The 23,391-nt window shown below is 38.9% G+C and overlaps 2 protein-coding genes across 3 annotated transcripts in view; one reads left to right on the top strand and one right to left on the bottom strand.

Moving 5' to 3' along the window:
* jade1 (jade family PHD finger 1) overlaps positions 1-16,377 on the top strand; it is a 51,675-nt gene extending 35,298 nt beyond the window's left edge. For both annotated transcript variants that reach the window (XM_088913660.1, XM_088913670.1), the window contains exons 9-11: positions 3,871-4,419; positions 12,191-12,308; positions 13,533-16,377. In XM_088913660.1, the coding sequence (XP_088769786.1) occupies positions 3,871-4,419; positions 12,191-12,308; positions 13,533-14,497 (1,632 nt within the window). In that variant the 3' untranslated portion in view covers positions 14,498-16,377. The remainder of the gene's footprint in view (positions 1-3,870; positions 4,420-12,190; positions 12,309-13,532) is intronic.
* A 3,378-nt stretch (positions 16,378-19,755) lies between these two features.
* Positions 19,756-23,391, bottom strand: part of sclt1 (sodium channel and clathrin linker 1) — a 38,383-nt gene continuing 34,747 nt past the window's right edge. Inside the window, exons 20-22 of the mRNA XM_088927781.1 lie at positions 22,159-22,237; positions 20,796-20,891; positions 19,756-20,144 (exon numbers count right to left, since the gene is read on the bottom strand). Of these exons, the coding sequence (XP_088783907.1) occupies positions 20,082-20,144; positions 20,796-20,891; positions 22,159-22,237 (238 nt within the window). The 3' untranslated portion in view covers positions 19,756-20,081. The remainder of the gene's footprint in view (positions 20,145-20,795; positions 20,892-22,158; positions 22,238-23,391) is intronic.

Raw genomic sequence — 23,391 nt, 5'->3', positions numbered from 1 at the left:
GTCAGATGAGTCATCCTTCACCCTTTTCTCAACAAGCAGATGAGTACATGCTTGTTTCCCGCAGTGAAGTGTTCTGGTGACTCCGTTAGGCATGGGGTACATTTTCCTGCCATGGTTTAGGACTGCTTAACACCTTAGTGGGCAGAGTGGGCAAGTTAATGGCAGTAAATACGAAGCCATTCTGAGTGATAACGTTCATCCTTTGGTAAAGAATTTCTATTCTGATGGGAGTGGATTCTTCCAGGATGACAGTGCCCCCATCCAAAGGGTACGAGTGTTCTCTGAATGGTTTGATGAGCGTGAAAATGATATAAGCCATATGCCATGGCCGTCCCCGCCACCAGATCCCAACCCAATTGAACACAGGAGATTCTGGAGCAGCTCCTGGGACAGCCTTTTCTACCATCATCAACAAAACACCAAAAGATGGAATTTCTCTTGGAAGAATGGTGTCGATAGAGTTACAGACACTTGCAGAATCTCTGCCAAGGCACATTAAAGCTCTTCTGGCGGCTCGTGGTGGCCCCACACCCTATTAAGATACTATATGTTGGCGTTTCCTATATTTTGGCAGTTATCTATAAATCAGAGCGAGAAGCACGATGGGGGTCCTGGTGTTAAAAATGGGTCCGGAAATGTCATACAAGCTATTACTGTACTTTGACTTGTTGTGGTAATATGATCATTTTTTTCACGTGTTGACTTAGAGCACTTTTTTGGTTTGGGATGCTTTGGAGTGGCTAAATGATTAAATATGCTAGAGTGTAGTAGATGTGCTCCCTCAGACTGGGAGTTGATCCCCAGTAGTCCTGTAAGCAGCAATAGGGTTTCCGAAGGCAGCAGCACATTATTGGCTGAGGGATGCCAGGAAGTTGGGAGGGCTTGAACCCTTGGCTTTGCCACACAAGAGTGACTCCTGTTGTGCTGGTTGTCCTGTTGGTATTCACACAGTCTTAAGTCCACAGTGTACTGAAAGACTGAGACTTCTCGCTGAGAGCTGAGTGTGTCCACTGCTCCTTGTTCTGCATCGGAGTTGGTTTGGCCTAGTAAACAGACTTTTTAGTCGAAGTGTGTGGATATAAAGAAATTACCTTTTAAATGGTAAAACCTGAAATGATGTACCTTAAAAAATAATTTTGATACATGTAATCAATCCATATGTTACACAGAAACAGCTGAGCCTTGACAGTCTTGTAAAAGTTAATTAAGACTGAATAATCCAGGTTGTTGTGGCAGGTTATGGGTAATGAGTTAAAAATAATGGGGGGGGGGAATACTAGAGTAAGTAATTTGGCCTTTTCCCAGAATACTCATATCCAGAGCCACTGTGCTTGTATTAGTGACATGGACTAAAATAGAGAAACTCTTCAGGGACAACAGTAAATACACCCCTGTGGTTAAATTGCAGAATTGTAAAAAACTAGAAAATGCTAGGAGTTAGACAAACCATGCATCTGGTGTGTATAAATAGGACTTAACTGTACGTGGCACCTGGCTTTTCCTAACAATTTTTCAAAACACTATTATGTTATTTCTAGGGAGCTTAAAACAGCAGATCTAATAGCACTCTGTGAAAAACCTGTTTGGCAGCAATGCAGATCTTTTCTGGCTGGGGCTCATTATATTTCACCAGCTAGTCCAATAATGACCTTTGATGACTCAACTGTCTAAAACAGGTGCTTTTACCCCTTGTTATCTGAAAACTGATAAACATTGTTTGTTCACATACAGTGCAAGCTGTCAAAGACAAGGACAGCCAGCATAGAAAGTACTGTCATAAGAATGGGAAATGACCAGAGTTCCCGTTTCAGTTGCAATTGTGAGAAGCCATCACAAATGTTTTGTTTCCAGGTGGTACAGACAAAGTGAGCAATTCTACTTGAATAAGTAAATGTAAATTGTTACTTGGGAGGTGAAAGTGCTGTAGTGCCCTGGTGTAAGTAGTTGTACGGAGTTGTGCAGTGAACAGTAACAGTTTTGAGTTTCCTCGCCCGGCCCTGTCCACATCATTAAATCTCCTTCTGCTCTTCCTTGGGTTGACCTAGAGCATAACTTTTCACACAGTACGTAGAGCATCTTAGCGTCATGGTTATATCCGTTAGGAATTAATCGATTAAATAGTTTCAAAGCCACTAGTGATGTACTCTTCTCCCTCTCAAAGAAGAAAATTACAAACTTTTTATGTATAACCACCCAATATAAGTATCATAGTGAGGAAGAAAGAATATAAGAAAATAACGTTTGATAAGGTTTATTTTTAGTAACAGAAATTGTTTTTAGTTGTAATGTCTTTCATAGCTGTATTAGAAGAAACAAAAGAACAGGCTGAAGACAAAGCTTTTTTCTTTTATTTTGAAAGTCTTGCTTATTAGATACAACATTCATGTCTTGTTGGTCCTTGGATTTCTTCCAAAGTATCTCTGTCAGTTTTCATCTTTGTTTCACTTGGCGTATAATTTGCAGACTCTGGATACAGCTAATTATTGCTTTATTGATGTTACAGCTCTCTCAAGTCTTTAATTAATGCGCAATTTATTTTTTTCCCTGACTGGCTTTTGAAATTCCTTTTCAATGAATTGTCTTTATCTTCTAGCATTGATAGCTAGCAATAGCTTTTGTTCAGACAACACACTGTCTGTGGCCTAACATACACCAGATACCGTGGCAAAGACTCAGAACGCTCTCTGTACAAGAATTGTATGAAAACTGGAATTAACAGCATTGAATATTTTAATGATACTATGGTTAGATTTTAGTTATTAGTATCATTTTTATCACCTGCGTTCTAGGATAATTATACATCACATACAGTATACTGTTATATACACATGTGGTGAGATAATTTGGCTTTTCATACTTCAGTTTACCCTGGATGTGACAGTGTAAACTAGGTTTTTTAGTGCTACCATTTTGCGTACATATGACTTTGGTGGTAAATCTGTGCTGAATTAGTATATCTAAGATGAAGAGGCCTTCAAAGAGTTTTTTTTTTACTCTAAAGTGTTAACATCTGGCAGATGCGGTATATCAGAATAACACCCCAATTAAATGGTAACAGCTGTGAACGACTGATGGTAAAAAAGAATAAAAAATGCAGTAAATCCACTCAGTGAGTTTATAAGAATTATCACAAGCCTTTCTGTTTATGGTTAATTAAGAACCATATTGTATGTGAGATGGGTTGCATGGTGTTCAGTGCAGAAATACAGCTTTAAACAATGTTAATTGTTAATGCCGATGTACCTAGGTGTACTACTGGGTTTTGGAACATCGGGACTATTAATTCACATTTGTTTTTTCGCTTTAATTTTGAAGTTATTCTGTCAGTGGTACTCAGACAGCTAGTATCTAGGACTCCATTATGCTTTACACTGTTTAGCTCCAGAAGAAATCTGTGAAATCTCATTTCACTTTGTTATAACATCCAGCTTACATCTATGGAATTTCATCGCACGCAGGGATACTGTTCTGGCTGTTCATTTACGTACCTTTAAGCCAATTCTATAGCAACGTACTTACTGCCACTAGACTGCCATAGCATTTTTTGGAAACTAATAGATGTACCTAGTGTATCCTTTCTCTTCATGGTTCTTCATCTTAAATCCCATTTAAAACACTATTTTTGAATATTTTTTAGTCTGTTGTCCACTCAAGGTTTGTTTTTATAGCTACAGTAGCTACAGCTACAGTAGCTATAAAACTATATAAAATATAGCTACAGTATTTGCTATAGCTGATTTATTGCCAGGGCACCTTGAGATGATGTGTTCTTAAAGATGGTTTAAAAAAATATTTATTAAAGATGTACGCTTTTATTTCTTCACTTTCCATAAACCTCTGCTGATTCTGAAATCTGCTCAATTTTTGCAGTGCTCGGCGAAGAACTGTCGGACAGCGTTCCACGTCACCTGTGCTTTCCAGCGCAACTTGAAGATGAAGACCATCCTGACGGAGACCGATGAAGTGAAGTTCAAGTCGTTCTGCCTGAAGCACAGCGGCCGAGAAGAGGCGGGCAAGCTGGATGCAGAGGTGGGCTCGGGGGAGGAGGAAGAGGAAGATGGAGGGGAGCCAAGGAAGGTGGAGGCAGAGAGGTCCCCGGCCCGGGGCCCAGAGCCTGCGGTCCTGAGCGCCAACCAGCAGGAGGCACAGATGGTGAACCTTCGCAAGCAGAAGCTGCAGCAGCTGGAAGACGAGTTCTTCAAGTTCGTCACGGCCAACGAGGTTGCCCAGTACCTCCGCCTTCCCGAGGAGGTGGTGGACTTCATCTACCAGTTCTGGAAGCTGAAGAGGAAGGCGAATTTCAACAAGCCCCTGATAACCCCGAAGAAGGATGAGGAGGACAACCTGGCCAAGCGGGAGCAGGACGTGCTCTTCAGGAGGCTTCAGCTCTTCACGCACCTGCGGCAAGACCTGGAGCGGGTAGGTCGCTCGGGGTTAAGGAGGGGCCCCGCCTACTTCCTTTAAGGGAACCGTGCCGCTTCACTACAGCTTCAGAATGAAACAGTGATGAAGACACCTCCCTCGCAGATCTTTACCTAAAGGCTTGAATCCAATAAACACAGCAGAAGCATCCAAACGCAAGCAGTGCCTGTAAAGTTTGTGCTGTATCTCAGGACTTCTGTAGACTGGCAGTAGATTAGGTCGCCTGCTATCTGTTTTTACCTTCTGAAACCTGATCCTTTATTGAGATCCAGAAATATTTTTGCTTCTTAAGTTCAGGTACAATGGATGTTTTTTTCATGCTGCGCATAGTGGTGAAGATTTTAAAGTAAGTGATTAGATGCTGATTGACAGCAAGCAGATCGGTAGCTCACACACCGATTTAGTTCTTATCCTACTGTTGAGGTGCTCGAATTTCAGTTTAATGGCCAGAATGGTTTCCTAAAACAAGATCATAATCATATTTATTTTCCTTGTGAATATCATTTAATTTCTCAGCAAGCTGTTATGAGTTTGCTGTAATCAGTTGCAAAAACAAATGACCATTTTTATCTCTAGCATCACTTTTTTGAAAAATAGATAGTGATAAGGTTAGTGGGCAATCCAGTATGGATAGATTTTTAATTATGGATGCAGAGAAGGGTTTCATAGCTCAGGCTAAGGTAAATATAACACTGTGTTATAAAGAAATTGGGTTTTTAAAGTTTTGTAAATGCTGAAAATTCCCATGTACGTGAACAAAACACGAGAGACCCTTGGAAGATTTGTTTTAGGGGCAGTGTAATAACCTTGTAAATAATCTTTCTCTGGGGTGGCTAAACTAACAGTTGTTGTTTGCCTTGGTGAGGTTATACTGAAAGACCCTTATGACCTTAGCATAGTTCCTTGCTGGTCCTGCTTATCATGCAAATGCAGGACTTTGACAAGTGATAACAGCTGCTGGCAGGACTGGTAAACACTGAAAGCCTGATTCTGTATTTAACTAGAGGGAGGGTTAAAAATGCAGCAGGTTTTTGGTGCCTTCCCAGTCTTCAGCTTTAAAGGAACAATAACAGTAGTACTGTTGTTGCATTTTTTCTTTATATTCTCTCAGTGATCTAGCATCAGCAATTCCCCTAAAGTAGATTTTTTTTTTACTGTGGCTAGTGTGAGTGCTAAATACCAAAGCGACAACCAGATGAACCCTCTGGCTCCTAATAATGTTCATTGGAAATGACTCTGCCAGGAAGTTATGGCCTTGCAGCTTGGTTGGCTACGTTTCTGTGAAACCTGACCTCAGAAAAGCAGCTGTGCCTTGTGTGGGATTGAGGGCAAGGCAAGAATTCCGTAGTCATACACTATGTATTGGCATGTTCTGCGAATAGGTGACAATTGAATTTAAGCTTAGCTTGGAAATAGATTTTGTGGTTGTCTGAATGCTTCCTTTGAACCTTCAAATCTCAAAGCAAAACAAACTTGCCCTTCCAGTCTCTGGTAGCATGCAGATCCTTAACAAAGCATTTGCGTACCCAATTTTAAATGACTCTGGGTGTGGTTTTTAAACTTGAGTTCACTTACGTGAGATTTATCAAGCTTTGTTTTCATATAAATGTAAGTATTGTACTTGGAAAAACACTAGTTGAAAGCTTGATAACTGGAGGGATGGAATGTAGACTGGTGCTTTCAAAAAGACATCAGAATGGAAATTGACATGTGCAAAACCAATGAGGTAACAAGGCACTTTGGGACTCCCGTGACTTTTAAACGCCTTCAGGTTCCTCACAAATCATCTTGTTGATGATGATGATGATGATTTTTATAGTGCTTTTAAATCAAAATGATCCTATAGAGGAACAGGGAGGGGACCCACTTCACCTATTGGGGTGAGCATGGCACCAGCAGTCCCACTGCACAGCAGATCAGGTGCTGAAGTGACAAGAAGTTGCTTCATTGTAAGTGAGGAGGAACATTAAAAAAGCAGGATTCTACAAGAGTGGAATTTAGGCAGGACTCCAGGGTTAACACCCCTACTATTATGAATAATGCTATAGTATCTTTAATGACCAAGCAGTCAGGACCTTTGTTAAACATCTCATGTCAGAGATGGTACCTTCTAAAGCCTATTGTCCTAAGTCACCTTACGTGGGCATTGGGACTGGGAAATCTGGCCCAGAGATAAGAGTGTGTCTTACTGGTCCATCAACACCACCTTTCAGCAGCTATCTGGTTTTCCTCGGATATCCTCGGCGCTGTTGACTAAAAAATGAAATAGTCAAAGCTACACGTTGTTCTTTTTGATAGCTTAGCTCTCCTGAGCTTTATAGTTTTAGCTTAATAGTTGATAGTTTGCAAGTTACTGCTAAACCCGAATGGACTATATGGCCTGAGTTTCCTCTTGTTTGTAACTGTCTTATGAACTGTACTTTTTTCTATGTATAAACGAAGCTATCTTGTTAGTTTTTTATTCTTCTTTTAAAGTAAATCAGAGATTCATGACCTTGCTAAATGTACACCAACGTGAACCACATACAAATGTTAACAATTAGTTCTGCAGTTCTCCCTTGACACTGATGCAGATGGTACTAATAAGCATTACACTGTACATTTCATATAAAAGTAGCCCTTTTGTTTGTAGCAACTGTCCTGAGACTTCTTCCCCCTCCTATCACAGAAATTCATTAGCTGCCTCCTCTTATTACAGCACGAACACACCCCCACCTCTTCTTTTGTATTCAGCTTCCAGTCTGTCAGTCCAAATCACTGGTCACTCCCTTCTGCTCTTGTTAATCACGCTGCCACGCCTCCCCAGACAGGCGCACCGCAGAGAGTCAGCGGGTGCTCGGTGCTGGAAGCCTGGCAGAGATGCAGTGTGTAATTAAGACCGAGGGAAGTCACAGCGGTAGTCCAGCCTTCACTACCTGACAGCAATGAATAGGCTGGCCAGCTGTGTGAAGGGGTGGTTAGGACTCCCGACTGGAGGATCGCGAGTTCAAATCCCGGGTGGGAACATTGGTGTTGTACCCTTGAGAGTGGTACTTTGCTCAGATAGTCCAAATAAATACCCAGCAGTTCTCTTACTTGGCTTAAATTAAAAGGCTTGGGTAATTTGTCTTTGGGTCTTGGTTGGCATAGATTTGTTAAGGCTTGGTATTAGGAGCATTTGCTCTAATGTTATACATCCTGAAACATGGGAAATTGGCTTTTTTAGCATGGCCAGGAATGTAAATATAGTTGCTGCCATTGTCTTTTGTATGTAGACTTTAAGGCAGAAATATTGATGTGCTGTAGACTCATAAAAATAGCCATTTATTACAGTCAAGAGCTCTTGAGAAAGAGAAGGGCCACTTTTAAATCATACACAAAAGCAGAAAAGCTTTATAACCACACAAAGAGGAGTTCAGTTGCAGAGAACAGTTAATAATCTTTTAAAGCTTTGAAAAGCTGAGGTATATGAGGCATTTCCTTGCAGTTTGACAGTATTAGATTGCAAAGGCAGTTTGGAATAAAATATAGAGCTTTTTCAACATGATTAACAGAGTTCATAACTGAGACTTCTACAGAAGTATAGATTTGGAGAGACAAAATGCCTAAGTGGGAGTTTTGAGTATTAAAATATTCAGATAGTAAAATGTTAGCTAGTTATTTTTTAGAAGTATTTATAAAATAAATGCAAGCCATAGTTTACTTTCAAATCCTATCCAAATCCTTTCTATCATTTGGACATAGATGCAGTCACCTGACAAGGCAGTAGTACATGGTAGAGTTTAAATCATATCGGTGCGGGGATTCAAAAATAAAAAAATAGTGTGTTGTTAGATTTGTCTGAAATTTTAGCTGTAGCAGTTGGTCTTGTGTTGTAGAAATTACATTTGTTTTAAAACTTGGTTTTAAAGAAAGGGAAATTGAATTGGAAAAATGGTGTGAAATTAAGTAAACTAATCAGAAATTATTATAAGCAATGATTTTTATATTTTTTCTATATTTATGTGTATTTATATAGTATATATTTTTAAAATGTCCTGCTTCAAGGAATTCTAGAATATCCAGTTTTCATCATAAAAAAACAATTATTTTTTAAGGGTTAGATTCTCCATATGTTGTGTGACAATAAACCTGTTAATCTGTATCTTAAAGCCCCAATCAAAACAATTTATGCCACAGTGTGTTGGAGAATGTGAAATGTATGATCACATGCTTGAATCTGTCAGTAAATGTAATGGAGTGACATCATTGTAACTCATTGACCACAGCTCCAGACCTGAGCTTTAGACTGTGAAATTAATGTCACTTTTAAGAAATAAAATACTGTCAAGTGGTTTCTGTGGTAAAAGGCAACAGCTCATCTTTGGAATTTAATAACATTTTGCCATCCACTCCATACTGACAAATTTGCAGTTTAGAAGTTTTTGGAAGTTTAGGGAATTCAAGGTCATAAAAATAAAACAGATTAAAGAATCCTGAAAAGAATTTGACTAAACATTAAAATTATGGTTCAGCCATCTGAGAGCGTGCCACTAAAGTCTATGGCCCAGACAGTCTATGGCCTGGGATATGTCACTAGACTGCTGTGCACAGTTGTCAGAGGGCTGCCAGGTAGGGTAGGGATTAGCCTGGGTCTTCTCACCTTTTGGCAAACAGCAACTCCAGCAAACTTGGTGGTCGCCTGCAAGCTGTCAGTGACATCAGTGTGAGACAAGCCACTCCTTCAGTCAGCACTATGCACAGTCTGCAGCATATCATTAAGAGAGTGGCTTCAACAGGTGGGTGTCTGCAGGTCCTTATTCTCCCCAAGTGAAGCAGCAGGGGTTGTAGACAATAAAGTTGAGATTTTAAAAACATTGATCTTTTTTACTTTGGTGGGCATATTTTAAAAAAAGAAACAAGTGTTAGTATTAAAAACACAATCTTAAAATAGTGTGTTTTATAAAACACTGTATGCGTAATAATAAGTGCATTTGGGTGCAAATGCAAGAGCACAGGTGGGGCTGCACATTGGTGTTGGTGGTGGAGGGTCCCCATTTCCTGTAAAGCACTTTGAGTGGAGTGTCCAGAAAAGCGCTATATAAGTGTAAGCAATTATTATTATTTGTATGTTGCTTTTCATCCCAAAATGTCCCAAAGCTCTATACATATAGAAGGGGACCAACTTTGTCCATCACTTACTGTAAGTACGTTGAGGAATGACAGCCAAACCACTACACAGCAAATCAAGACTAGGAGCTCAGAAATTACTTCTCCCATTATGGAGACAGTTTAAGGTTGAGATATTTTTCAAGTCCAAAGTGGAATTTAGCACTGGGAGTAACGCTCTCAAACGTATAAGCAGTTCCGTAAGCAGTCAGGAACTTGGATTATCGTCTCATTCTGAAGATCGCATCTCCTGTAGTGTCCCATATCGCTATAGTTATCTGAAAACACCAAACCTGTTTCACCTTGGTGGTGTCCCTTTCCAGTACTGACCAGGCCCAGCCTTACTTAACATCTGAGGTCCAGGTCACAAAGCATTAAACCTGCTGTCCTTTCTTGTAGTTTCATTAAACAGAATCATGGATTATTAAGTGTGGGGAAAAAAAAACAATTACAAGTGATCAAATCATTTTTCAATACTGCCATATTCTACGAATATTAAATAATTCTAATAGGACCTTATGTTCCATATTACAGTGTAAAAGCTGCAATTGGATTGCAAATAGGCACCCAAAGCACATGTGAGGCTTTCATCATTTATGAATATGAAGAGCTGAGGAAGATGAGTAACATGAGTCCTCTTAACAGCAGAATAAAAAATGGAAACGAGTACGAGGGAGAGAGGCTGGATGGGTGCTGATGAAGCAGGCCTTCGCCATCCCTGTTCTATTCTTCTATCACTCTCACTCTGTCAGCGGAGAGGAGGGCAAAAGTATACATGCTAAAAGAAAACCGTACAGGGAGAGAAATAAAACAAAAGATGTGAGCTCCAAGAAAATGAAGCAACGGTGAGTGAGAGCAGCAGAGAAGCCAGAAGGGAAAAACAGCATGTGTTCAGGGAAGAGCCCAAGAGTGCACAATGTTGAACAAGCAGAAGGCACTTCTAGAAAGCTATGTGTAGTGAAAAATAGTTGGGATATTATTTAACAGGGTCATTACTATTCACAACTAATGCCACAACAGTATATAGTTAGCAACCCTATAACATACAGTACATGTAATGAGCACTAACCAACATTTTATAGCTTTAACTACCACTAATTTCCTAGGTGCATGAAAGGGTGTTTTCAGTGCAGAGCAAGTAGAAAACCAGAATTCATACTTTGAAATTGACTGCCGGCTCTTGATGTCTTAAGAGACTATAATTTCTGGCTGCTAGCATGGATGTTATGGGTAAAGTAATGAAGTGTGTGCTTCAGAAGGACGAAGGGGATGCCGAAGAGTGAAAATGACACTGTGATGAGTACTACACAGGGTGCTGAGTACTTTGGAATGCATGTATGTTGTAATTCAGCTACAAATTCAAGCTGTTTTCATCTTGACAGTCCAAAGCAGCAGTAGCACCTCAAGTGCAAGCAACTGACAACTTGCCTTGTCAAATCTGCCCTCTCTCTGATTCTTGAAGGTTAATCTTACGCCTACAGGGAGTTTTCAGTCTGTGTGTGCTCTACATTCATATTCCATGTTCTCTCCCTCAAGGAAGCGGCTGTTTTTATGTCCTTGCTAAATTCTCATCACTAACGGTTTGTTTCTCTGCAGTGCAATACATGCAGGATGATCAGAATGGTGTCTTGTTTTATAGCCTTAGGACAATCATTTACTGTATGTACTTTTCAACAAAGAGCATCAGCACTTAACAGAAGACAAGTAAAGAGGCACTGCTTGATTTACCTCGAAGTTAATACTTAGAAAGTATGTTTTTTTTTCTTTGCTTCCAGCAGTGTATAAGGTACAGTATATTAGAACTAAATTTAGCAAATTGACATTTGAAAATTGGAAAAGGTTTTGTTCAATGCTGTGGATATTCCTACTTTCTCCCCTGCCATTATCCACTTTGTAATAACTTTGCTCATATAAATGGTACACTCGGTATTGTAAGTTAGCCAGGTCAAGTGTCATGCACTCTGACTATATTGCAGTTTGGGAGCATCCTGCTTTTTAATATCTTCATTTTAAGTCGTGCCATTTCGGTATTCCATTCAATCACAGTACACATACAGAATGATTTAATATTCTTTTAGCTTCAGTGTCCAATTTACTGTATTTCTCAAATTTAGAATCCCTAATTTTTAGAGCAGCAGTGGTAATGCTTTACTTATCCAATACTAATAGCCAGTAAAACCCAGACATATCATCTGATAATCTAATGCACATTATTGATAGAGCATGTGAGATGTTTTAAAATAACTGACTCAAAGTATATTCAGACCTGTAAATGATAGCATTTGATTTGCTGTTATACTTATCATTCACAGATGGTATTTATACATCGTATTAGATTGGTAAAATTAATGAAAAACATTGAAGAATAGACTCGTCCCTATTCATGTAATCTAAGCAGTGCACTTTTTGGCTGTCCTCCATTTCAGCTAGAGAAATGTCATTGAAGGGCATTTCCAGTCTGCAGCACCTGGGAGGAGGAAACTGAGCTGGGTTCTTCCGACCATGAAGAAACAGTCTTTGCTGCTCATTCCTGTCTTCCCGTGTTTCGGCAGCAGACAGGGGCTTTCAGTACGGGATCTAGCTAAAGATGAATTTTAGTCGATTTGACGTTTTTTTGTAACATGGTAAACTTTGGTTGCAGGTTCGAAACCTGACGTATATGGTGACCAGGCGAGAGAAGATGAAGCGGTCAGTGTGCCGGGTGCAGGAGCAGATCCTCCATCACCACGTCAGGCTGCTGGAAGAGGAGCGGCTCTCTGGTGGGCGAAGTCCTTAAGTCCCTTCAGAAGGCACTGGTTAAAGTTTACCAGTCCTGAATTTCGATTTATTGAGTCCATTTAAAGTGTTCCCCTTGCAAACGTTTAACACTTGAGTCTTGGCTTGAGCAGAAACCTTTGATTCTGCCTGGTTATTAAGGGTTCATCTGGGGAAAGGCCTTTCTTGTCCAGATAACAAGGAGTTTGACAGACATGGTAAAGGATTTAAGTCAACAGCAACATAGCAGTGTTTTGTGAAAAGTCGAAGGATCGGTTTGTTTTGTGCACCCTTCTTAAATTTCAAACTTAACTAGAAAATAACCCTTGAATATTCCAGAAAGAATTACAGAAAGTGGCAAACATAATTTTGAAAAATATAAGAAAGAAAAATGACAAGAATCATGTTGGAGAATACAAAGTAAGAAAAACGTAAGTAACAGGTGATATTAGTTACGTTGTCATAATTATTGTTTATGTGATTTACAGCCTTATGTAAGATTAAACATCCATATATTTTTTAAAAAGATAAATCTGATGCACTTTGAGACACAATTCATGTCAAATTGAATTTTTAACAGTACTGCAGGCACATCATTTGATTTCGGCAAGATGACAGCGTTATAGATTCAAGGTACTTTGGAGCAGTGCCAGTGAATAGCTTTATAAACTTGATACAAGAAATGAGTTTTTTATTCTCCGAGCTGGGCCAAGGCAGTGTTTCATGAAGAGTGCAGTAGTGTTGGCTATAACCAGGGTTTGGTATAAATCACCCAGTCTGGGTCCCAGTGACCTCAGTGTCTGTTGGTTTTTGATCTATCCAAACCTTTTTTTAAACTGATCCCCAAATTTAACTAATCCTTTATAGTATTTTGTGGAGTTTGCAGTTCTAGTACTGTCAATTTCACAAATTTCACAAATTCACAAATGTCACAAATTCATGGCTTGAAAACAATCTTTTTCGAAGTGGAACGGCAATGAAAAAGGTGTCGGCAAATTATTAGCTCAGTTAAGGATTTAACTGAAAGTACAGCAAATACCTGGGTTAGGTTCAGAGAGCCTTAAGGTAAGCCTTTTTTCCAAAGGGTTTGGAAATATTTTTTTATTTGTAACTACGCACACATTTCAAGAGGAAAAATAAAAATACGAAACTTAAATATAAGGTGTAATAATCTGTAATAGTGTATTAAACAAGGCTGGTAATTTTTTAAAATGTTTTTATCAATCCAGGTATACCATCATCGATCCACTTGGAAGATGCACTATTCTTTAGTGACTTAACATCTGAAGCGTCCAAACCTGAGCCTCTTAAGTTTCCTTCGGAGCAGCACCCAGGACACGAGACGGGGAGGCCTTGCCCAGGGAAGGGCTCACACAGGCGTGAAAGAGGCGGAGCATCCCAGGAAAACTGCCGGAGTGGCTTGCTGAAGCTGCCAAACTCCTCCACTGAATGTGGTGGCCTGGCTGACAACAACAGTGACAGCGGGGGCACGAGCCGAAACGTAGGGGAGAGGGCTCCGGACAGCGAGAGGCTCAAACCCATCCCCCGACCGCCTCACCTCAGGGAGAAGAGGAACGGCACGGTTGTAGCGGAGTACAAGAAGAGAGACGACGGCCACCGGCACGAGGAGAACGGGCACGAGCTGAGAGAGCGAGCCTCCTCGAGGCCTGGACACAAGCCCGCGCGACCCACGGAGGACCTGATGCTGAAGCAGATGGAGAACAAGAGAGCCCCCCCACCGCCGCCCCTGACACAGCCCGCAGCCAGAAACCCTGTCCGGAGGCCCTCTGGGGACGCAGTGCCTAAGTGCAATGGCTCGCTGAAGAAGGCGAACTGCAACCAAGCAGTCATCGTTTCAGTGCCTAATACACCCACCAGCCCCATGAAAAACTGGGGCGGCTTCAAAATCCCAAAGAAAGGCGAGCGGCCACAGCAGACAGAAGGGCAAGAGGCTCCTCACGGGAAACTTCCTTCCGACGACAGGGCTGTCCACCGGATTTCGCCCAAAGCAAGGTCCAAGGCCCGGCTAAAAACGGAAGTGGAAAATGACGGCTACGCCCCTGACGCTGAGCTGAGTGACTCTGAGGTAGAGGCGAAAGAAAAGAAGTGCCGTCCAAAGCGACTAAATGCGGGTACGCCCATTAACCGGCGCTACGGGACAGACATAATCCGCAGGAGCATTCTGGCCTCGTGAGAGGGGGAACTGTCTTGGGTGTCGGCCAGTTTGGTTACTTGAACCACTGCCTGAACTGCGATTATTATTTTGTGTTTCCAAAATGATTCTCTCAAACGATTCGCTTTCATGATTCCATCACTGTGCTGGTATTTATTTTTGTTGAATCATTTCAGTGTACAGAGTCTTAATCTTGTCATTGTAATTCTTCTGTTGTTGTTTGATCTTACTAAATGTTTGAATTCCAACACAAAGGTTACTGGAGGTGAAAACACTAACCCTGTTTGACAAGTTCTGCCTGAAAGTGAATGATAAAAGTGAAACTGACCAGCCTCAGTGAGTGGTGGGGCCATAGCATTGACCTTAAGTTGCTTTGTTTTTGTTGATTACAAAAAAAAGCACAAGTTCTTAAAAAAATGTTCGCACTTAAGTAAAAGTATGGAAACTCATTGGAATGCACTGCTGTATCCAGTTAAATCATTGTTTTCAATGTTAGTAGGAGCCTGTCAGGCACTGTTCTGTTTATGTGATGTTTCTAATTTATGCTTTGTTTTGGACAAATTCTAATCTCTTTCCATTCAAGGTTAATGAATCTTTTCATTACCTTTTCATTTTTTTCTTTAGTTAGGAGTTCTCTCTAAAACCGATAATGCTTAGTTCTCAGAGATTTTGCCTGAGATGTACAAGGATCATTGCAAAGAAGGGTGTGATTAAAGCAGCCACTTAGTTTTCTTAGCAGGGCAGTTCTGTTGCTTGTTGCTTCACAATGCCTGTGTTATGAGGAGCTGCACTTAGTGTCTGCACTTAAGGCTGGAGCCAGATCTCTTCAGTGTAAATGCATTGAAATACAGGGATTGCGCTAAACCTTTTTTTTTATACATATATCAGTGCATATACAGTAGTAGTAGTTTTACGTCTTGCCAAATACCGTAGGTCTGCAGTCTTTGAATTTAGCCCTTCCTTCTACTTGGACTATTTATTAATGAGCAATAATGAGGGGCTGCCAGCAATAAATCTCAGTGTCATCTGTTCATTACATCTGCATACTGAAGAGTGTCGGTGAATGTAACAAACTGAAAGTATTAAATGCCTCTTAAAGAAGCTTTGACACAGATTGTTCAGATTAGTTCGTAAGTGACACTTTCATGTTACAGTGAAAAAGACGACGTGAAAGCAGAAATCATAGCTTGCCTATATATCAGGGCGTCATTGACATTTTTGCTTTGTTTTTTCAATTACATTACTTGTAAAATGCTTAGCCATATTTTTCCGTAGACTTTAGCTTAGTAAGATAAACGAGTGGCAATGAGGTCTGCAAGATGTTTGTGAATGCAGTTTAATAATGCCTGAGACTAATACACCATTCTATGCTGTCTGTCATACTTGTTACAGCTGGAAATCCATTTTAAATCTTTCAGCCTTTTCAGTTTTACAGTACTGTACACAGTGGTTGGAACTAACATTATAACTGCTATACAATGTCAATTAGATTAGGCTAATTAAGCTTCTGTACAAGTGGCATGCCTAAAAAAGGTAAACAAAGGGATATTTGTTGTGCATTTGATTTCCCATCACTGTGTTAAAGATGTGCATACTGTAATTACAGTAAAACCTTGTACAGACAATTCTCACTATGTGCCTAGCTTTGTGTCCATTTGAGTTCAAGAAGCAAATAGATGCATGAAGCAACACAGGCAAAAAATATATAAAAAAAGATTTATACATAGAAAACTATTTTATATGACTTGGCCCTTTGCTGTATTTATTTTTTTCTTTTTTCCATTTGAAGATATTTATATAAGTAGTTGACGACAACTGTATATTTTTGTTTTTGAATGAACATTTAGAAGAATCGTGCCTTTTTGTCTTTGTGAATAAACTGCTGTAAATTTTGCGATATATATATAACTGTCCTTCTCTGTGTTCCTGATATTTTCCAATACTGAGAGATTGTGTACCTGCTGAGGGTTGTATTTCACAAGATGATTCCATCTATGAAAATGTCAAAAAGGAAATTGCATTATTCAGATGTTCACATCCCACAGTCACATGAACACACCTCTTCAGGTCTGGTTGATAATGGTGATCATGGATCCTTATTGTTTTTACCATACATTGATAGTGAGGGGTGGAGTGAAATTTAAATTTCAATTAAATTAATATTTAAATACTTGTATGGTGAGTGCAATTTAGATGTGCAATCAGGCAGTGGAAGAGCTTTAAAAATGATGCATCTTTATTAATGAAAGTTATTTTGAGATTCCAATCTTGGTACTTTTAAAGAGGTGCATTTGACAATCTGATACCACCCAGGTTATGCCATTTGACTTCATAGCTTTAAGAAAATGGTTTATAGTGTGAAGAGGATTAATTGTTATCAAGTTTAGCTTTTAAAGCTCAGGTAATGGTGTTGCCACTGACACGCAATCTACCACGTATATAACCATGCTGTGTGCACTGAATCACTTGAGCCTTGGAGACTGTGACTTCATATGCATACAGAGCTGCAAGTTATTCCCTGAATTGGCACGGTAATAGATTGTGAAGTCTTTTCCAGCTTGTCAATTTATTCCACTTTTAATCACAAATTACCATGGTTGGCAGTGCTAATGTTTCTTTAGCATCATCACATGAGTCATCAGGAGCATTTGGTCTTTTGAGAAAAGCAGTTCTATAAGCTATCTTACTGGAGGGCTACAAATCAAGTAGTAACTTCATTATGTTCCCAGGGAATTACTGGAAATGTGCTGGTGACAGATTGCAATATAGTTGTCAGTTCTAATGCCACTAAAAACCATGAAGAAAGCCCAATTACAGCTTTGCTGGACAGCTTACAGTCATGTAATAACCAGCAAACCTAGGCTATTAATGCTAGATTTATAAATTGAATTTGAGACTTCCACGAAAAGTTAATGTGAAATATAATATTTCAGAGACAAATGAAGTGAAAAGTACATTTTCTGGCTTTGGAATGTAATTTGAAATAACCCATTCCCTTACTACTTCAGTAAACACCAAATAGGGTCTTTTATTATTATTATATGCACATTTTCTAGACATTTGAGATGCAATGTGTTATTAAGAAATAATATTTTCTGAGGTGAGATTACCCTTGCACACATTAAATGTTACTTTTATAATAGACAATTCCTTTAAGGCAGGGCTTCTAAATCTGTGGCCCAGTCATTCCAGGATATTTCTGAAATTTGCTACAACCAGTTAATTATCCAATTAATGGCATGCAGGGAAAAAAAAGTTTAGCAAAAAACAGCAAGTAAGTGGATTTAAGGGAAGTCCTGTCTTATATTATCACGTGAGATGTGCTTTTTGACTATTTTGTGCTTGTTCTGTCAGGAACAACAGTGTTAATTTCATTAGATGCAATTTCACAAATACAGGTATTTCATGGTGCACCAAAAAGGCAGTAGTGAAGAGTTCAAAACATGCTCAGGATAGAGATCCTAAACTACAAGCAAAATGGAAGATCCCCTGCCCTTATGAGGCTGTATTCCTGGAAACTGCTGAAAACCTGCTCAATGTAAGTGCAGTGAACAGAGTGGCATTTCTAGGCTTCCCAGTGTCATGTTTTCCTAATTAGAAGGCATCTAATACATATTTGTAATGCATATTAGTTTAGATTAGAATCCGACAGTACAGCCGTTCAATACTAACATTTGTCAAAAAATAATCTATAAACGATAAACTAATTGAGTTTTTAAGCCTTAATAAAGAAATCATGTGACTGCTTAGACATTGCTTTCAAGGATATGTCCACATTTTTTACTCATATCAATTCTTTGTGTCAAGGCCACAAGCTTTGGCCCATTCTTCGAGAATTTGTCCCATTCTTTCCTTTTCTTATCTTTTTAGATCCTATTTTATCTTCAGACTAACTGGTACAACACGGAAAAATACAGTCGTTAAACTATTAGGGCCAGCGCCTGACAAAGAAAGGCCTCAGACGCTCTTCAGAAGATTTAAACTCTTCCACCATGAAAAGGAATCTGTTTTTAAATATAATCAAAAGGTGAAACATGAAAAACATGAAAAAAAAATGTTGTTTTTCACACTGCCTTGGTATTTACTGATATGACTAATCGTTTCAGATTACGTCCAATTTTCTATGTGCCCAGTCAAATCTTACCTTTATGCACAAAAGCCAAAAGGATATTAGATGTCTAGAATTGATTAGACGAAATCCGTTCATCTGTGGCTTTGCCCTTCAGACTCCACCCCCTAAAAATCAATGAGGCCCTATGATGCCACCTGACTGCACTCTTCCTTACATGTCAGGTAGCTTTGTGTCAGGAACCTATTCCAGTAACACGTGACAACTAAAATTGATCAGTTATTTCTTTTAAAACCCCATCTGATTCTGGATGACTAAAAGGCAAGCTTATCGTATCATTGGGCAGCTGGTTTCCATTTAACACATGTCGCACACGTGTGCTGAATAGCCTGGCGTAAACCCAATGCTGCCGTTTTAATGAAACGTGAAACAGGCTGCCTGAGAACTCAGGTAATCAAAATGCCTGCATACTCGGTGATCGTCCTCTGTCAGTCACAATATCCATATTATTGTTTTGCCACGTTTTCAGCTAACTGTTTATTGTAATCTGGAATTTTCTGTAATATAAAACTGCTCTTTTTCAGTAACAGTGATGCATTGTGATGTCACTCCTTGTTAACATGTACATGTTAACAGGAAAACCTACAATTAAACCTATAGATTTTTGTGTGCTTATGTCTCATTCTAAATCATTAGTGTATACTATTATATCTTCCAGGTTTAAGAAAATGACTATCTGCAATTATAATTGGCTTGCATCAACTAGAAGTGATTCTCATGTATCTTAGAATTATTTTGTGACCAATGAAATCAATTCTTGATTTGACCTGAATGACATCCATCATTTCGCTGGAAACTTTGGGAACTACCTAGACATTTCACATTTTGACTACACTACTTCAGTCACTGTCTGATGGGACCAGTCATTTCTGAAATTTTCAAAGCTTGTCTAAAGAATAAAAAGAAAGTCACCTGATGTAATACAACAAAATTTGATGTTTTAACATTATTGTTATTGCATATACTGTATGTTATTGTTGTTGTATACCTTTTAGGTGGGATTCTAACTTGGCAGCGTTCAGTTATAATCCCACCTCAACCAACCACCCAGCAGATGTCTGAACCTGCAGTTCCTCTTGTACTGAGCAGGATCAAAGTCGATTCTCAGAAATTATTATTTTACATTTTAAAGATAACCTTGAAGCAGACATTTCAGCTATTATTTCATTTGATTTAATGCTTTCTTAGTAACATAATCCATTCACATCTGATGAGTATCTTTACAAATGAAATTATCAGGACAATAAAAAGGTCTAAACAAATTATCTTTACATCTTTACATTATGAAAAACTACATTGTTCATTCCTTTTTAGAATGAAAAAAACAATGAAAACCTTTCTAGTATTATTTTGAATTGGCTCAAATAGTCATGATCGATTGTAAATACCTTCACAGAATGACACTGAATATACACCTCCATTTCTAGTTTAATAAATGTGTAAAACAGTTCAGTATTGTATCACTTCTTTGCAGTGTTACAAAGTCTCCAAATCCACCACAGAAGCTGCAGTCTTTCTCTGCGAGGTTATTCTGCTGAGCTGAAAAGGCAAAAAAAATAGAAAGAAAAGATACTTGGAAGTGAGCAAAAACATTTTAGCAAGCGTTTCATCATGTAGCCTGCTTTTCCTTTTCTTCAAAAAAATAACTTCAAAGAATATCCTGTTTTCTGTATGAAAGAGACTAATTATGCATTATGAGGAAAGTTACTTTAAAAGAGTAATGGAATACAGTTACCATCACCCTGTCTTCAAACGCGACCAGACACTGGAGATTTCCAGAACAAACAAAGCCACTTCTGATTTGCACCTCACAAGTTGCTGATGTATTTTTCCCACCCTCACTGGGTCATCTGCTCCTTTGCAAAACGTGGCCTGTAACTCAGACGCATTTCGCCAATCAACTTGCATCTCACATCCCGAGTTAGTATATTTTATGCCCGTGTTCAGTTCAGTCCCCTGTACAAAACCAAACTGGAGATGACCAGTGGTAATCCAGGCCACAAGATGTGTCTCTTCAAGAAGGACATTAAAATATGGCCTCAGGTGATATATTTGCAAGACATTTTCTAGGATACAGTAACATGACGGCTGCAGGCATACAGAATGGAAAGACAATAGTTATAATAAAGGTTCTACAGTTTTAATACACTTTTGTTTTTGCCCTGCGGTGTCACTCTATGTATACGGTACCTGCTGCGAAGCTGTGAAGGCTCTCTGCTCTGCTTGCGTCAAGCGCCTTTGGAGTCGACTGTTTTTTTCCTGGTATTCTGCCATTTGTTTTTCATACTAGTTAAAGAAAAGAAAAGATTGCATAAAGGATATTAAAACTGCAATTCACTGATTTAGGAAGACCATTCTATATTTCAAAACGTAATTTCCATGATCCTTTAGTTTTCAACGTACACACGACACATACCAGCAAATCAGGACCACTCAAGTTCTAACACCCTTCTGGTGTCTCCACAGAATCCACCTCTTCCTACTGCACATGCAGATCCTGAAACCCATGCTTGTATTTACCATCACCACTGTACCTAGCTGTGCTTATTGAGTAAATTATATTATTATGGAGTGTTATAAACTTTTTGCTTTACCATACACTACATTAACTACTACACACAAACATGAAGTCACCTTAGACAAGGTACTGTATCTTAGCTACCTTATCAAAATTACTTCAGTAGATATTAATAAGATTATTTTTTATTAATAATACAAAGTACAGTATCTAGCAGTACTTTGGCACAGAAAAGTTGCTCATGCAATTGAAGTTATGGGCCATAATTGTCATTAATAACAGGTTTCTGCCAGCAAAAGCTGTAAGTAACTGGTTGAAAAATACTGCAGTGTCATAAGCAGTCGTCCATCATTCCATGTGTTCCAAAAGCCTGTGTGTATAAATAGTTACAGAGATTTGTTTCTTTAAATTAGAGACAAGAATAACTCTACCTGTCACAGTGACTAACCTAAACACTTATTACTTTTAAAGGTTTTATCACTATGCCTTACCACTTTTTTCCATAGCTTTGTCTTTGAGGTGTGATTTGAATAATTCATGCAAACAAGGTCTTAGGAATATGTTTTGAGTGCTGTTGTTCGTAAGTATTATTCAGCAGTTCACACAACATACAAGAAACCAGCAGGAAATAACACAAGAGTTTCAAGCAAAACTTAAGGTGGTTCCAAAATTAAAATAGTGTTTGCAGTACAATTTCTGGGAAAACAATTACAGCAAAAATATGATAAATGTCAAATAAAAGAATCAATGTTAGAGTAATGACATCCTAGGAAGGTATCTCATTTGTTTCAGACATAAGTTGTGTGAATATCTAAAGATGTGAGCTTGTCACAGGTGCATGATGTTGCTATTGTAGTTTTCTGGGGGAGGAGAACTGCAATATTAAACCATACAAGTATGGCTTTCGAAATGCTACGATTTACAAATGAGGCAGGAGAGGGAAAACATTCATTCAGCAATTTAAGCTTTGTTTTTTAGCACAGAAGTTACGATAAAGAAAACCTTGGCAGTACTAGAACCGATATGTCAGTTTACCTCGGCAATCTTTTCATGATCTGCCTCGAGCAGAGCTTCCAGTTCCTGAGAACGTTGCTTCTGACGACTCCGTTCCGCCCTGTCAATCAGATCACAGAAAACAGAGGTTCACCCTTTCAAACAGGCATGGGTCTTCCACGCGTCCGCCCCACCCCTCGAGATATTAGCACCGCAGAATGTCCCACGCGAACGAGAGGCACCTTACTTCCTACTAGTGGGGACTAGAGCACAGACTGCCCATAGCCTTATTAACTTAAATGCTATTGATTGATTGGAAAAAGAAAAAAAAGTAATTCATGCTTTCCTGAAATTGGTACTCTTTGGAATACCTCTCAGGTCCTATTGTGAATTCTAATAGATCAGCTTTGCGCTAAAACAGAGCTTAAAGAAAATTGCATTGGACAAGGAATTGATTTGTTCAGTACTTCACCTTCATGGAGTTGTCACTGCTGAGTTAAGCTATCACACTGGTCTGAAGGACAGCAAACTGGCATTTGCAGTAATTTGTTTTCCACTAGGAAACAATCAGTTATAAGTATTATAGCTTTTTGAAACTATAGTCTATGTATAATAAACAGTGAACTACTATTACAATAAATCATTACAATCATGATTTACTACTTCTTCACTGTGATTTTTTTCTCAGTATTTCTTATTGTGGACAGATGGGTTTTCATAAACTGTAATAAAAAAAGACTTTGCACATTCAAAATTCTCTTGGCTCTTCAGCTTTCCATTTCTAACTGATTTAGAGATCACTGATAATTGCTCCTTTAATTACGTTTTAAATGTAAAGATCTAATTTTGATATGGACTAGAGCACAGCAAAATATGTTTGCACTTTTATATTTATAGCATATTTCTTAGAATTGGTACTTTCCATAACATCAGTTATGAGAAATAAGAAAGATTTACAGATTAGGTCATAATCATCTGGCAGGTGAGGATATTGTTGGAAAAGGGTTAACGGAAAAAGTGTTATGAAGCTTTAAGAACAATGTGTTTTTGTTAAAAAAAGGCCAATTATTTATTTTTGGACAGTGAAGTGGATACTGAACATGATACAGAAGCAATAGTCCACACTTTTCTGAAACCAAAAACTGTTACATCCTAATGATAAATAGTTAATGGCTGTAATGCAACTGCAAATAACTAATAAAGCAAACTGTCATAAAGATGAAAGCTAAACCAGTGCTTGGTCCAATGAAGTGACTCTGTACTATCACAAGACAA

This window comes from Atractosteus spatula, chromosome 1 (assembly GCF_055471065.1).
Source record: "Atractosteus spatula isolate fAtrSpa1 chromosome 1, fAtrSpa1.hap1, whole genome shotgun sequence".
In the NCBI taxonomy this organism is placed as follows: Eukaryota; Metazoa; Chordata; class Actinopteri; order Semionotiformes; family Lepisosteidae; genus Atractosteus; species Atractosteus spatula.
Note: the sequence above shows the minus strand (reverse complement) of the source record. Positions and strands in the feature narration are given on the sequence as shown.